The 13,243-nt window shown below is 43.7% G+C and overlaps 1 protein-coding gene across 2 annotated transcripts in view; it reads right to left on the bottom strand.

Annotated features, from left to right (window-relative positions):
* Positions 1-13,243, bottom strand: part of LOC120517330 (E3 ubiquitin-protein ligase MARCHF7-like) — a 37,728-nt gene that overhangs the window by 4,705 nt on the left and 19,780 nt on the right. For both annotated transcript variants that reach the window (XM_039739559.1, XM_039739560.1), the window contains one exon: positions 5,486-6,719. In XM_039739559.1, coding sequence (XP_039595493.1) covers positions 5,486-6,719 — 1,234 coding nt within the window. The remainder of the gene's footprint in view (positions 1-5,485; positions 6,720-13,243) is intronic.

Raw genomic sequence — 13,243 nt, 5'->3', positions numbered from 1 at the left:
AGTCAACTGATTGTACTGTACATGTAAAGAGATTTGGGGTGGTAAATACTATAATAAGAGTATTAGAAATGATCTTGAACCTTTGGAATTAATTTAGGTGTACTCATGGAGTCTGACCTAATCTTTAGATTACATATTAACCAGATTACTAGGACTGCATTTTTCCATTTAGGGAGTACTGCAAAAGTTAGACCTCTTATATAACATAGGAAGATGCAGAGAAATTGATTCACATTTTTGTTTATAGCCACCTGAATTACAACTGTGATGCAATTCTATCTAACTGGACTGCCTAAGAAAGACATCAGTTGGTTGTGTTTATTTAAGAATGCAGCAGCAAGGATCTTAAGTAGAAAGAGAAAATCTGAGCACATCGCACTAGTTTTAGCGTCATTACATTGGTTACCCGTGTCCTTTAGAATTGACTTTACAATACTATTAAAAGTGTACAAAGCCTTAAATTATCTTGGTTGTTCCTATATTATCTTTAGATCTTTTAATACCCGTCTTATTATCCCTAGAGCCAAGAATAAAAGAAGTGGGGAGGTACACTTCTGCTGTTAAGCACCAACCATCCTCTTTAACAAAACCATTGTGTACGTCCAGTGTCCGTGTGTGTGTCTTCTGGTGAAGTGCGCATGCGCGGGGCCACACAGCACGTGTTCAGTCTCCCGCTGTGCAGAGAGAGAGAGAGACAGACAGACAGACAGACAGACAGACAGACAGAGGTGGGCGCGAGACACACACACACACACACACACACACACACACACACGAGAAAGACAGACAGACAGGCGCGCGCGCGCGCGTGAGAAAGACAGACAAACACACACACACACACGCGCCAGACAGACAGACAGACAGACACAGGTGGGCGCGAGACACACACACACACACACGAGAACGACAGACAGGCGCGCGCGAGAAAGAGAGACAGACAGACAGACACACACAGACACAGAGGCGCGCACTTAAGACACACACACGCGCGCCAGACAGACACACACACAGGCGCGAGAGAGACAGACAGACACACGCCTGTTGCAATGTTACTTTTCTTTGTTGTTTATTAAATTACGGATTTTTCAAATGTTCATTTTTTCCCCTGTGCTTAAAACTCATTAAAAAAAGTGTTTTTAGCGAGCGGGTCGTAAGGCTATAGCACAAATTCTTGCAGTGTTAGTTTTCTCTGTTGTTTAAGGTTTTCTTAGTGTTATTCAATTTTTTTACATTTAGTTTACTATTATGCTGTGCATTCAATTGTATAATTAACTATATTTGTGATTAAAAACTTAAAAAAATATATATTTACATACAGTTCGTACAGTCTGGAACGGATTAATTCTATTTACATACAATCCTATGGGGGAAATTACTTCGGGTCACAACCAAATCAGGTTACAACCAGAGTTTAGGAACGAATTATGGTCGTGAGCCGAGGTTCCACTGTATTACTGTCATACAAAATTACAGGCATTTTACGGAAATACAAACCAGTATTACTGAGAGAGAAAATGAAAGGCACTCAATACAGTGACGCATATTACAGCCACATAAAGGTCCCTTGCCATTTAATATAGACTGTTCCTTCTAATGTTTATACACTACTGTTCTAGCGCCCGTTATTGTAACGGGCTTAATGTCTAGTCTGGAATACTTTACTGATTGAGATACGCCAGGCTAAAACAGTGGAACTTTTTAAACACTCCCAAAAATCCACTTTTTTAATTTTGTTTTTTTCATAAATACTTTTTACTTCTTAATAATCTAGACTAACATAGAATTATCATAGTCTTCAGTGAATTTGCAGTCTTTATTAATCTCTAGTTTTCTTTCCTGGTGGTTCTGTGGTAGCACTGAACCACCATCTCCTGATCAAAGCCGCTTCTGATATTTGAATGAGAGTGAATACCCCAACTTAACCATGAGACCCACTGTGTCAAATCTTTGAAGCCCAAAGAAAAACACCAGGCTTAAAAATGATTCCACATTTAAGGACTCTACTTACATATAATATATACAGTATAATTAAGAGAAGTAGGGTCCTTAATTATTTTTGACGGTCTGATGATAAGGTCAGCTGCACAGAGTGGAGAGTGCCAAAGGACCGCCCAGCCCCGACTGCTCTTTCTGCCCAATATGAATGTTCTCAAGGCATTCTTTATTGTTTCTTTGCTCTTTTTAAGGCTTCATCTTGCTGATGATTTGACGCAGTGGCCATCGTGGCAGAGTGTGGTATCTGTTCTCATTTAAACATGTCAGGTGGCTGCACAGGACTTTGATCAGGAAGCACATGCTTATTTTGTTAATGGTTAATCCAGGGCTGGTTTTCCCCAGACATCCCTAAAGATGTGCAAGTTATGCCAATTGGTGATTCTAAATTGCCCCCCCCTGTCAGTGTGGTTGTGGACATAAATGTGTTGGTGCCCTGCCCAAGCTTGGCTTCTGCCTTACACTTGGTGCTATTGCGGTAGGCTCAAGCTTTGGCAGGCGTGAACTTAAGCTGATCTGAACAAGTTATACTGGTAATTTACTTTAACATCCTGGTGAAAGTGACTGGATAACATAAAATCAAAATTAAGGAGAAAGGAGTGATAAATCTCCTGAGAAAGAGATTAACTTGGTATGAATGAAGTTGAAATCAAAATATCACCTAAATATCAGTTATATTGTTATTTAAAGGCACTTGAGCTACCTCGTCCATTAAATGAGAACTGCAGTTAAAATGACCTTTGCATGCCAGTGTTTGTAGCCCTGAAGTAGCTGAATGGAGGTCAGTGCCCATAACGTGAGCTCTCCAAGGGCACTAGCTAGAGAGTGAGACACAGAAGTAGCACACAGTCCGGGGTTGGGTGGAAATCATGCTGTCCATTTTAACAGGACAGACACCCTTAGAAGCCCCTTTGGAGACATAGTCCTTTTAAACCTGCTCATGACAATTGGGGTGCTGTAACCTGCTTGTTATATTTCAGCCTGGGAGTTCAAATCTTTGTTTTATGTATTCTTTGTTTGTGTTTGATTCTCTTGTTTTTTTTTTATTACTGTTGTGAATTATGTTAGAAATTTGATATTACTTATGTATTTTATTAGTTTGACATTTTGTACTATTGGATGAGACACAAAACCCGAGGTCCTGAATCTCTGTGGTCATAAAAGATCCCTGGACGTCTTTTATAAAGAGTAGGGTGTATCCCAATCCATCTATCCATTCTCCAACCTGCTGAATCCAAACACTGGGTCAAGGGGGGTCTGCTGGAGCCAAACCCAGCCAACATAGGGCACAAGGCAAGAACCAATCCTGGGCAGGGTGCCAACCCACCACAGGACACACACAAACACACCAAGCACAACATGTCAGAATCACCAATCCACCTAACCTGCATGTCTTTGGACTGTGTGAGGAAACCCACGCAGACACGGGGAGAACATGCAAACTCCACGCAGGCTACCACTGCGCCACCGTGCCGCTCGTGTATCCCAATGTCCAGGCTAAATTGCTCATCACAGCCTGGTCATTCTGGCCCCCCAACCATCCCTTGTCTCTAACTGGCTAACTATCTCTTTGACCCCTTCACTGCCTAATAACTGATGTGCGGTGAGCAGACTGGTGCAAAATGGCTGCTGTCGCATTATCCAGGTGGATGCTGCACATTGCTGGTAGCTGAAGTGGCTCCCCCTGCTCTACGTAAAGTGCTTTGAGTGTCTTGAAAAGCTCAATATAAATGAAATGTCATCTTCTTCTTTGTGTATAAGCTGTCATTGTTATGTGCCTTGTGTTTTGTTGGTGGGATCACCGCCAGGGACTGCCCTCACTCCTACAACAGTTAGATATTCCGACATTTCCTGGTGGTTCATTTGGATGCACTAAGGGGGTCGGTGAGTTCACTTGTGTGCTTTTGCTGTGCTTATGCTTTTTGTGATTTTTGACCTGGGCTTGGATTACCACATTAGGACTTTGTTTGCCTTTGCTGGCACCTCCTTTACGCCTTTTGTGCTCTTTAGCGCTTTGCAGTATAACAGAGCGTTTTCTGAGAATAAACTTCATAAACTTTCATAAAGATCCTATGTTTGCCTTTCAGTCTAGCTGGAGTTTAATGGGGAAGTGCCTTCAGAAGTCTCCAGTGCTTTGAACTTTCAAGTTCATAACCCTGGTAGCACCGTTGCTGTAGATGATTGCATCTAACACCACTAGTGCTTCACTAGCCAGGGAGAAGAAGCTTCTAGAATCAGGTGGGTGAGTTGTGGTTAGAAGGTTAAGGTTAGGGTTAGCAGTGCAGTGCACGTTCACAGACCATAGTGCTTCAGTTGCAGATGTGACTATAAAGGTAGTGATAGGAGGCACATCTTCATTTCAAACACTTGGTCATGTGCGGCGCCTCCAGAAGGGCTTTTTCCGTAAGTCATTTATTTAACAATATTTTATTTGGGACGTTGTGAGCATATCACTGGGCGATTTGTCATTCTGATTATGTGGAGCAGGCAATATGCGTTTTTTTTTTTTGTTTTTTTTGGATGTTTCTGATATTTCTGTTTCCATGGATACCTGTTTTATCAAAAACGTTATGTAATAAATCTTAATCTAATGTCATTTTTTTGTGCTTATGGTATTGCTGTGACGGTGGTGTCACTCTCCTCCATGCTGGTTGGGTTTTGCGCATTCATTGCTAGTCACGTCATCGGACACCGTCACTGTATTTTCTTTCACAATGCGGCATGCAGTGCATGCGATCCTAGAATTGGATAAATTCTACAAATAAAAACTTTCAACAAACATTAAGGAATAGTTAGTGGGCAAAGAACAGAAAAGTGTTTGGTTTTTTGTTTTTTTTTTTGGTTTTAATTCAAGTTTTGTGTATTTGGCTTTAGCATTCGGTTTTGGTTTCCTGACCTCCACCTGTTTCACAAATTGCTTCCTCCATTATCCGGTATTCCATTTCTCCATATCTCTTTAAGTCTCGTTTAGTTTCACATTCACAGCCCTTTGCTATCTCTGAACTGCATGAAAACATGACATTCAACTCTTTTTTTTACTCCCAGACATCAGTACGAATTATACGGGGTAACTAACGTGGACCGTTTTTGGGTGGCGTATTCTTTTAACTGGTCTTGTTGGAGTGTGCCAGGTGCTGGGCTGGCTGGCTGCCAGTCAGTTTTCCAGGTTTGCGCACGGACCCCCAAACCCACATGACCTTGAGCCGGATTATTTAAATTTGGGATTGGATGGATGTGTGAAGACAAATGTCGTATTCCTGGTATATTGGACTCCCTGCTTAAAATGGAAGTCAGGCCTTTACACATTCAGTCTCGATCTCTGACCCTCGACGTGCTCTTCAGCACGTTGGCTTGTATCTCATGTCTCGTATACTCCTGTAAGCCGTAGTGTGCATGAAACAAACTTTGGAATTGTGGTGTAAAACAGCATATTTTTGAAATCAGCCCTGAACGCCTGCTAAAGTTGCAGTACAAGAAGGGCCGAGGCACTCACCTTTCTTTGATCTTATTGAGTTTCTCAGGATCAGCTGGGGGTCTCGTGTCGCTCTGAGTGCTTGGCATGGACCTTTCGGTGATCTCCTCAATACGTTCCCTTAAATGGGATAAAGCGAACAGAGCTGGGGTCAGCCTCCGTCGTAAGGAAAGCTCCGAGGTTCTGTAACCGTCTCTTTCTGGACCGCTGTGCTCATTCGGGCGCGATTCCATATCCTCTGTAGCCGTGTTGGCCTGCAGGTGGCTGGTGGGAGTTGTGTCCTGTAAAGATGATGAGTTTGGGAAGTCTGGAAACTGCAAAGTGTGGCCTCCATAATTAACCAGATGAAGCCGGCTTCTCTGAACTTCAAAGACGCTTTGAGGCACGGGCATGACGGCCCGAGTGAAGATACGGCCAGGCTGCCTCACTGGGGGGATGTGGTTTTCCTCATTTTCCCCATAAGGTTGCCTGTTGTTTGGTAGAGCATATCTCCTTGGCCTCAAATCAAAGCTACTGCGGATTTCATAACCGGGTAACTGACGTCCTGGCTCCTCAGAGGTTGTCCCTCGGTTGACCACCTGCTCTGGTGTACTTTGACTTTGAACGTTGATGCCAATGGTGGACTCCTGAAAACTGACTGCAGAAGGGCACCTCTCCTCCGTGGGATTGTTGTGCTCAGGAGGCTCCACATCTGGAAGAACAGGGGGAGCACATCGGGGTCGTGTGAGCAGTGGAGCAGCAATTGAATGTCTGAGACTAAATGGGAGTTGAGAAGGTGAGACCGCACCTGACAGTACGGAGGTGGGCCGAGGCGAAGAGAGCCGTGTCTGCTCGGGATCATGCAGATCTGGAGTGTCCGAGAAAAGGAGCAAGCTTGTCCGCTCATCACCACTCCCATCCTGCTCATCATCTTCAGGGGACACACTGTGTCTGTTAGCAATCCGGCCCACCAATAGCTCTTCGGGCAGTAACAACGGGTTCAAGGGCAACCCTGGGGGTGCAGTTTGTGAGAAAGAACTTGAGCTAGGCGACCTCCTGGTGGCGCTCCTTGGCACAGCATCTTGCTTTGAGTCGTATTTTGGCTCACGCTTGATTTCGTGGGGTCTTCCAGCAGACCTGCCCTGAATTATCTGGACAGATGTCTCCAAGGAACCGAGTGTGGCGCTTCGACCCTGCAGAAGCTGCCCATTCACCTTGTACTTGGGTTTTCTTGGAGTGTCTTGTTTGCCTTCTTTTGACAAGTGAGGCTCAAAATCTGGAAAAAAAGAAAACACTTGTCATGAGAAGGCTTTTACAGTTCTGGGCCGAGTGGTTGACACTACTGAATTCAAGACCAGCGTGGGGTTTTGTTTTTTTTTGCCAGGTACTCCAATTTGCCCCTCACGCCCTTGGACATAGAGTACTAGTCGAACGTCAGGAGGCACCCAGAAATGTTCACGTTTTTGATACAGACTGATGGCTTTATTTTATTAAAAAATGTAAAATAAAGCCAAGATATTACCAGTGTTGCTCACGACTACTACTGCTTGTAATGATTAATTTTTAAATATTATTATACACATATAATGATAATAATACAAATACATTTTATTTATATAGCGCCTTTCCCAAGCTCAAGGCACTTAACAGAATTTAAGAAAGAATGGCAGGGTACACAGTACAGTATATAGCATTGTACAAACCAGATAGAGAAATCAAGAAGATTAAGATTCCTAATGATCAGCTCTCTTAGCTGGTGGGTCAGGGTGTGGTGTGCAGGTGGGTGAACAATTGGCTCAGACTCAGCAAGCAGATCTGGGTGACGTCAAGAATGGTGTCCAGTAGGGGTCACTGTTGGGACTGCTGCTGTTTTTAATATAAAATTAAATGATTCGGAATATATAAATCACAACATGATGCCGTTTGCAAATGATGCCAAGCTAGGAGGATTGGCAGATAATATAGAATCGGTTAAATCATCACAGTGGGACTTGGACAGTTTGTGGCAGGTGAAATTTAATGTCAGTAAATGTGAAGTATTACATATAAGAAGTAAAATGTGAGGTTTAACTCTTTGAGGGCTCAGATTTCTGAAAAGCACCCAATGCATTGTGTCATATCATTCCAGGCTTGTTTTCACCTAGAAGGTAGTTGAAGTGGCTCAGGGGCCGAATGAGTGGCATTACCAGTAGTGATGGGAAGTTCGGATCATTTTACTGACTCGGATCTTTGAGTCTCATTCAGCAAAATGAACGAATCATTTTTCGAGTCATTTAGTTCAATTCTCTTTCCGGCTCAGACTGCATAGGTTAAGCTTATGGGGCTGTCACGTGATGAATGAACGACTTAAACCCGAAGACTCGAGAGATGAACTAATCAATTCTGTTTCCGGCTCAGACTGAGTTGGTTAAGCTTATGGGGCTGTCACGTGATGAACGAACGACTCGAAAAACCCAAAGACTCGAAACAGGTGAATCAATTCCAATACAGAAACTATAGGAAGTTGCGCAAATGCGCATGCGTGACTGAACGAATCACTCCCACGAGACGACTCGTTCTTCCCGAGTCACATTAAAGATTCGTTCAAAATGAACGAATCGTTCAAGAACGACCCATCACTAATTACCAGCTGAAAAATGATCAGGAGGGAAAGTGTGCCATTCCAATTGTAGTGGTAGTATGGTGGTTAGCAGGGAATTCAAGTTCGATTCCTGCCTACTACATTAACATTTTTTATTAATCACAAGTTAAATCACGATTTTTGTCGTGATGCCAAGTCACCCTTGGTGGAGCCATATTTTCTCTGGAGTTATTTATTGCAATTTTGGGTTAAAAGTTTGATCTCTTGCTATTACTCTGTCGTTACCACTTGCCCAGCACTGTTGCTGTGTTGTATTTAAACTGGTACTCTGCAAACCAGTAGTTCTGACTTCACAACAGGAATGCACGGCAGGCCAGCTACCTCTTTGGCGGTTGTAGTGTGACCCAATATGTTTTGTACCTTTTGTCATCATAAGTGGTGGTCCTCCTAGGCTAACGTTGCTGTAGGCGTATCAGCTACACGAACGTGTTCAGCACCACCATCAGCTGGGGACCGATAGGCTGATGCTGGTACCTCACTTTCGTTTTCGATATCCATCTCCAGATCACTTGCATCAAATTGAGAGTTCAAAAAGTCAGAGTCCGATTGAGCGATAATACGTAAAATGACCATGGAGTGTTTTGCTTTGCACATTTGTTTTAATCTCGGCAGATGTCGATGCCATTTTAGAAGCTGTTTGCCTTTTACTACTCACGCACGCGCAGGAAATCGAGTCAGAGCAACTAAGCTACATAACTTTCCTTCAACCAAACAGAGTCGAACTAAAACATAAGGGCGAGTTTTGTCACAGTTTACTTTAGAGCCCATTACCTTCCTCTACCCCTGAATTTCGACAAAAGTCAACATCAGCCCTGAAAGAGTTAAATAAAATCAAATGGGAGGTCTGAAAATCAAAAGTGCGCCTTATGAGAAGGACTTACGAGTCATAGTGGGCTCGACACTATCAACTGCCAGACAGTGATCAGAAGCCATTAAGAAGGCTAACAGACTGTCAGGTTATATAGCGCCTTGACGTGTGCAGTACAAGTCACAGGAGGTTCTGCTCAAACTTTATAACACACTGGTGAGGCCTCATCTGGAGTCCTGTGTGCAGTTTGGATCTCCAGGCTACAAAAAGGACATCACAGCACAAGAGAAGGTCTAGAGAAGAGCAACTAGGCTGATTCAGGGCTACAGGGGATGAGTTATGAGGAAAGATGAAAAGAGCTGAGCCTTCATAGTTTAAGAAAAGGAAACTTAAGAGGAGACCTGACTGAAGTGTTTAAAGTTATGAAGGGAATGGTCCAGTGGATCGTGACGGTGACTTTAAAATGAGTTCATTAAGAATACAGAGACACAGTTGGAAACTTGTGAAGGGTTAGTTTCACACACACATTAGGGCTCAGACAACCAATAACACATGGAACAAATAACCAAGTTATGAGATGGATAGTAGGACTTTAGGGACCTTCAGGACTCGACTTGATGTTATTTCAATGTTAGTCAATTGGACTGGCGAGCTTTGTTGGGCTGAACGACCTGTTCTCTTCTAGATTGTTCTGATGTTCTTATCCTAAATTAATTGGTTAACTAGAGAGACCTTTGTAATTGCACTACCACCACTGACACTTGTTATTCGGTTCACTTGGGCTTCAAGGTCCAAGCATTCGTAAAGTTCAGTTATGTATCCAAAAAAAAATGGCCAAAGTGTCTCAGGAAACATGTCAGTGTATTGTTGTTTTGCAGGCAGGCAAGAAACTGAAGATTTCTCACAAAGGTGCCTGTTACTGAAGAGGATAAACTGGGTAGAAAAAGAAGGGGAAAGGCACAGATGGACAAAAAGATAAGAACATCCGAGTCTGTAGTGTGAGTTACAAACGTCTTACGGGCCTTTAGTTGGCTTCTACTTTAAATGCACACTAGACTCCAGTGTCGCCTGCAACAGAGAAATTATTGAATTATTTTACTGAAGATTCTTTCATTGGCCCCACTCTGCACAAACTGAGGATTACGGTGACCCTCCTTTTGAGGGGCATTAGGAATATTCAAGACATTAGAGGATTTTTTGGGGGCTCACTTCTCATTTAGGCTTACAAAGGCCATTTTAAGTTGGGATCAGCCCAACAGGGTGAGGCCTGGTCTGGCCAGTGAAGCCTTTCCGGAGCACTAATGAGGCCTCACACCCTTTTTGTATTCCTGGAGGCTTCAGTTCATGACAGTGGAGTTTTCCTTTATTTTGGAACTTTGTTGTGTTATTTTGCCCCATCCTGTGTCCCCCCATCAATGGAGTGCTGGACATACTTATTTACCAACAAAGCAGAACTCCTGTGTAAAGAATCAGACTTTGCTATGGTAGACTTGGGGGCTTCCCATGACCCACAACTGGATTAAGAGAGTCTGACAACGGATGGAGGGGAAATGGCTGAATGTTTTTAAATCTCTGAAAAGAACAAGATTGGCAAGGCAGCTGGCCCACTGACTAGTCTGACACTTCGCTCAGTGCTATCGCCATTCAGTTTGCATATTTTTGGATTTCTTGCTTAATTTTAACATTGCATTCAGCCTATGGTGCTCACAGGTTCAGAACTGGACCGCATTTGTTTAAAACCCAACTAGCTGTCCCCTGCGGCTCCGCCCGTGTAGTAGTGAAACAGGACAAACTTTAAAAACCAATGATAATGTAATAATTTGTATTGAGAAGAATTTATATTGATAGCTTTCATATCTGACGGCCTCTTGATATACAATATTTTTTGGTTTTGCTATTGGGGCGAGAATGTAGCTGTGATCTCTTGGCCAAAAATGTAAAAAGTTGGGAAGGTATCTCTGGCCAAGCGGAAGGCAGGAACGCTCCAACGTCGGCACGGTATCTGATCGTGTTCAGGTCTGACGGGAGAGCGCCCACCGCACGTGGCCGTGATATCTCTGGCAATGACCCTCTAAAACGGGGGTCCCCAAGTCCGGTCCTGGAGGACCACCGTGGCTGCAGATTTTCATTCTAATGAGTGTTTGAATGTTTGTCCTGCTAATTAACTTCTTGTGAATTCATTTTAATTGAGTTGCTGCTTTAACATTTGTTCCCCTGATTCGCTTCATTTCTTTCCTTAAATGGCACCCAAACAGAAATGAAATGTGAAGCGAGTGAGCCAACAGAAGACCAACCAAGTCAGGGCCTCAAACTCCAACCAGTTTCACTCCAACCAGCAGCGTAATGAGGCGCTGATTCTCGTTGTTAATTAAACTCGTTCTTCACTTCTGTGGCTTGGTGCTGCTCTTGTGGTGCATTAACAGACGTGTCCGAAATTGTGGATTTTCTCTTTTCTAAGAGCACCGTTAAAATTTTTGTGGACCTGAGCAGATCGACATTCCTTAGACCTTCACCTTTCTTTATTTTCAGATATCGTAAGATGGACACCAGTTGTTTTGGCTCATTTTATATCTCATTATTGTTTGGCTGCTAATTAAGGAGAAAGAAACAAGGGGTCTGAGTCTTCAAGAGCAAGTCAATTAAAATGAATTCAAAAGAAGTTAATTAGCAGCAAAAACAGGTCACTCATTAAGAAAAGGGTTAGAATGAAAACCTGCAGCCACTGCGGCCCTCCAGGACCGGACTTGGTGACCCCCTGCTCTAAAACACACGTAGCTCTGATCTCTCTCTCTCTCTCAAAAATGTCAGACATTACTCCTTAACAATCTCTAGATGATAATGTCTGCTGGACAAACGGGTATCGCTAGCTAAGCAGAGGCGAGGTGCGCTCCAACACGTGGCGAGAGGTAGAGCAACTCGAATGAGGCTGGCAAGTGAGTGAGGAGGGTCCCCACTCCTGAGGTCCTGCTTCCCCCTGCCCTTGGCCCGCAGTCTCTGTCTCGGATTCTCGCAAATAAATTGCTACCGCAAGCGAACTGTAATACTTAGCAAGTTGCAAAATCAACCGGAATGTTCAAGCAAATTATAGACAAAAATCCGTCAAGTAGTTCTCTCGTGACAAGCAGATAGACAGATATAGGATTAGATAGATAGATAGATACTTTATTAATCCCAAGGGGAAATTCACATAATCCAGCAGCAGTATACTGATACAAAGAAACAATATTAAATTAAATAGTAATAAAAATGAAAAAAATTAAAATAAAATTAATGCTAGCATTTACTCCCCCGGGTGGAATTGAAGAGTCGCATAGTGTGGGGGAGGAACGATCTCCTCAGTCTGTCAGTGGAGCAGGACAGTGATAAAAGTCTGTCACTGAAGCTACTCCTCTGCCTGGAGATGACACTGTTAAGTGGATGCAGTGGATTCTCCATCATTGACAGGAGTTTGCTTAGTGCCCGTCGCTCTGCCACAGATGTTAAACTGTCCAACTTTAATCCTACAATGGAGCCTGCCTTCTTAACAAGTTTGTCCAGGCGTTATAGGATTATATAGATATAGATATATATATATATATTGTATATATATATATATTGTGGAGAATGGCCAGCCGTTTATCCCTGCCAATACCCCCAAGCCGCCAGGTGGAGCCCTCCTTGCAGCATGGAGGTCCCCAGAAGACCAGCAGGGCATCATGGACAATGGAGTTTTTATGCACAGCCCTGCTGGATGCCATGGGGCCACTAGGGGACGCTGCAGGGAGGAGTAATGGATGTTTTCCCCACGCCCCGGAAGCACACGTGGACAAGAGGAATGACGTGCTTCTGGGGTGAAGAAAAGAACTTGTGCCTGACCCGGAAGTGATTGAGAGCCAAATGGACTGGGGATTAGCAACACTTCCGGGTCAGGAGATATAAAAAGACTGTGGGAGCTCCCAGATGGCGAGCTGAGTTGGGAGGCAGGGTGGCTAAGCGTCTGGTTATTGGATTATTGTATTGTTCATTTGAGAATTGTGGAGAGGAGCGTGCTTTGTGCACTTATTAGTATAATAAATATTCATCTTTTGGACTTTTACCTGGAGTCTGACGTGTGGTCTGAGGGTACAAGGGTGCGAGAAAACCCTAATTCTGTCACAATATATAGAGAGGGAGAAAAAGAGATAGTGGAGAATTCAGCAGTTTTCACTTTGTGAGGGACGGCCTGTGTCCTCACCCAGTTGGGACCCCTCTGTGATGGAAGGACTGGGGGAGTGAGTGTTCATAGAGCATCTTCCCTGGAGGGCTAGGTGGCTGCCCCCCTCTTGTTTGCAATGGTGCCTTAGATTCCCACAGGGCATCATGGGGCATGGAG

This window comes from Polypterus senegalus, chromosome 17 (assembly GCF_016835505.1).
Source record: "Polypterus senegalus isolate Bchr_013 chromosome 17, ASM1683550v1, whole genome shotgun sequence".
Lineage (NCBI taxonomy): Eukaryota > Metazoa > Chordata > Cladistia > Polypteriformes > Polypteridae > Polypterus > Polypterus senegalus.
The sequence above is the reverse complement of the archived record's forward strand: the minus strand, read 5'-3'. Positions and strand labels throughout refer to the sequence as shown.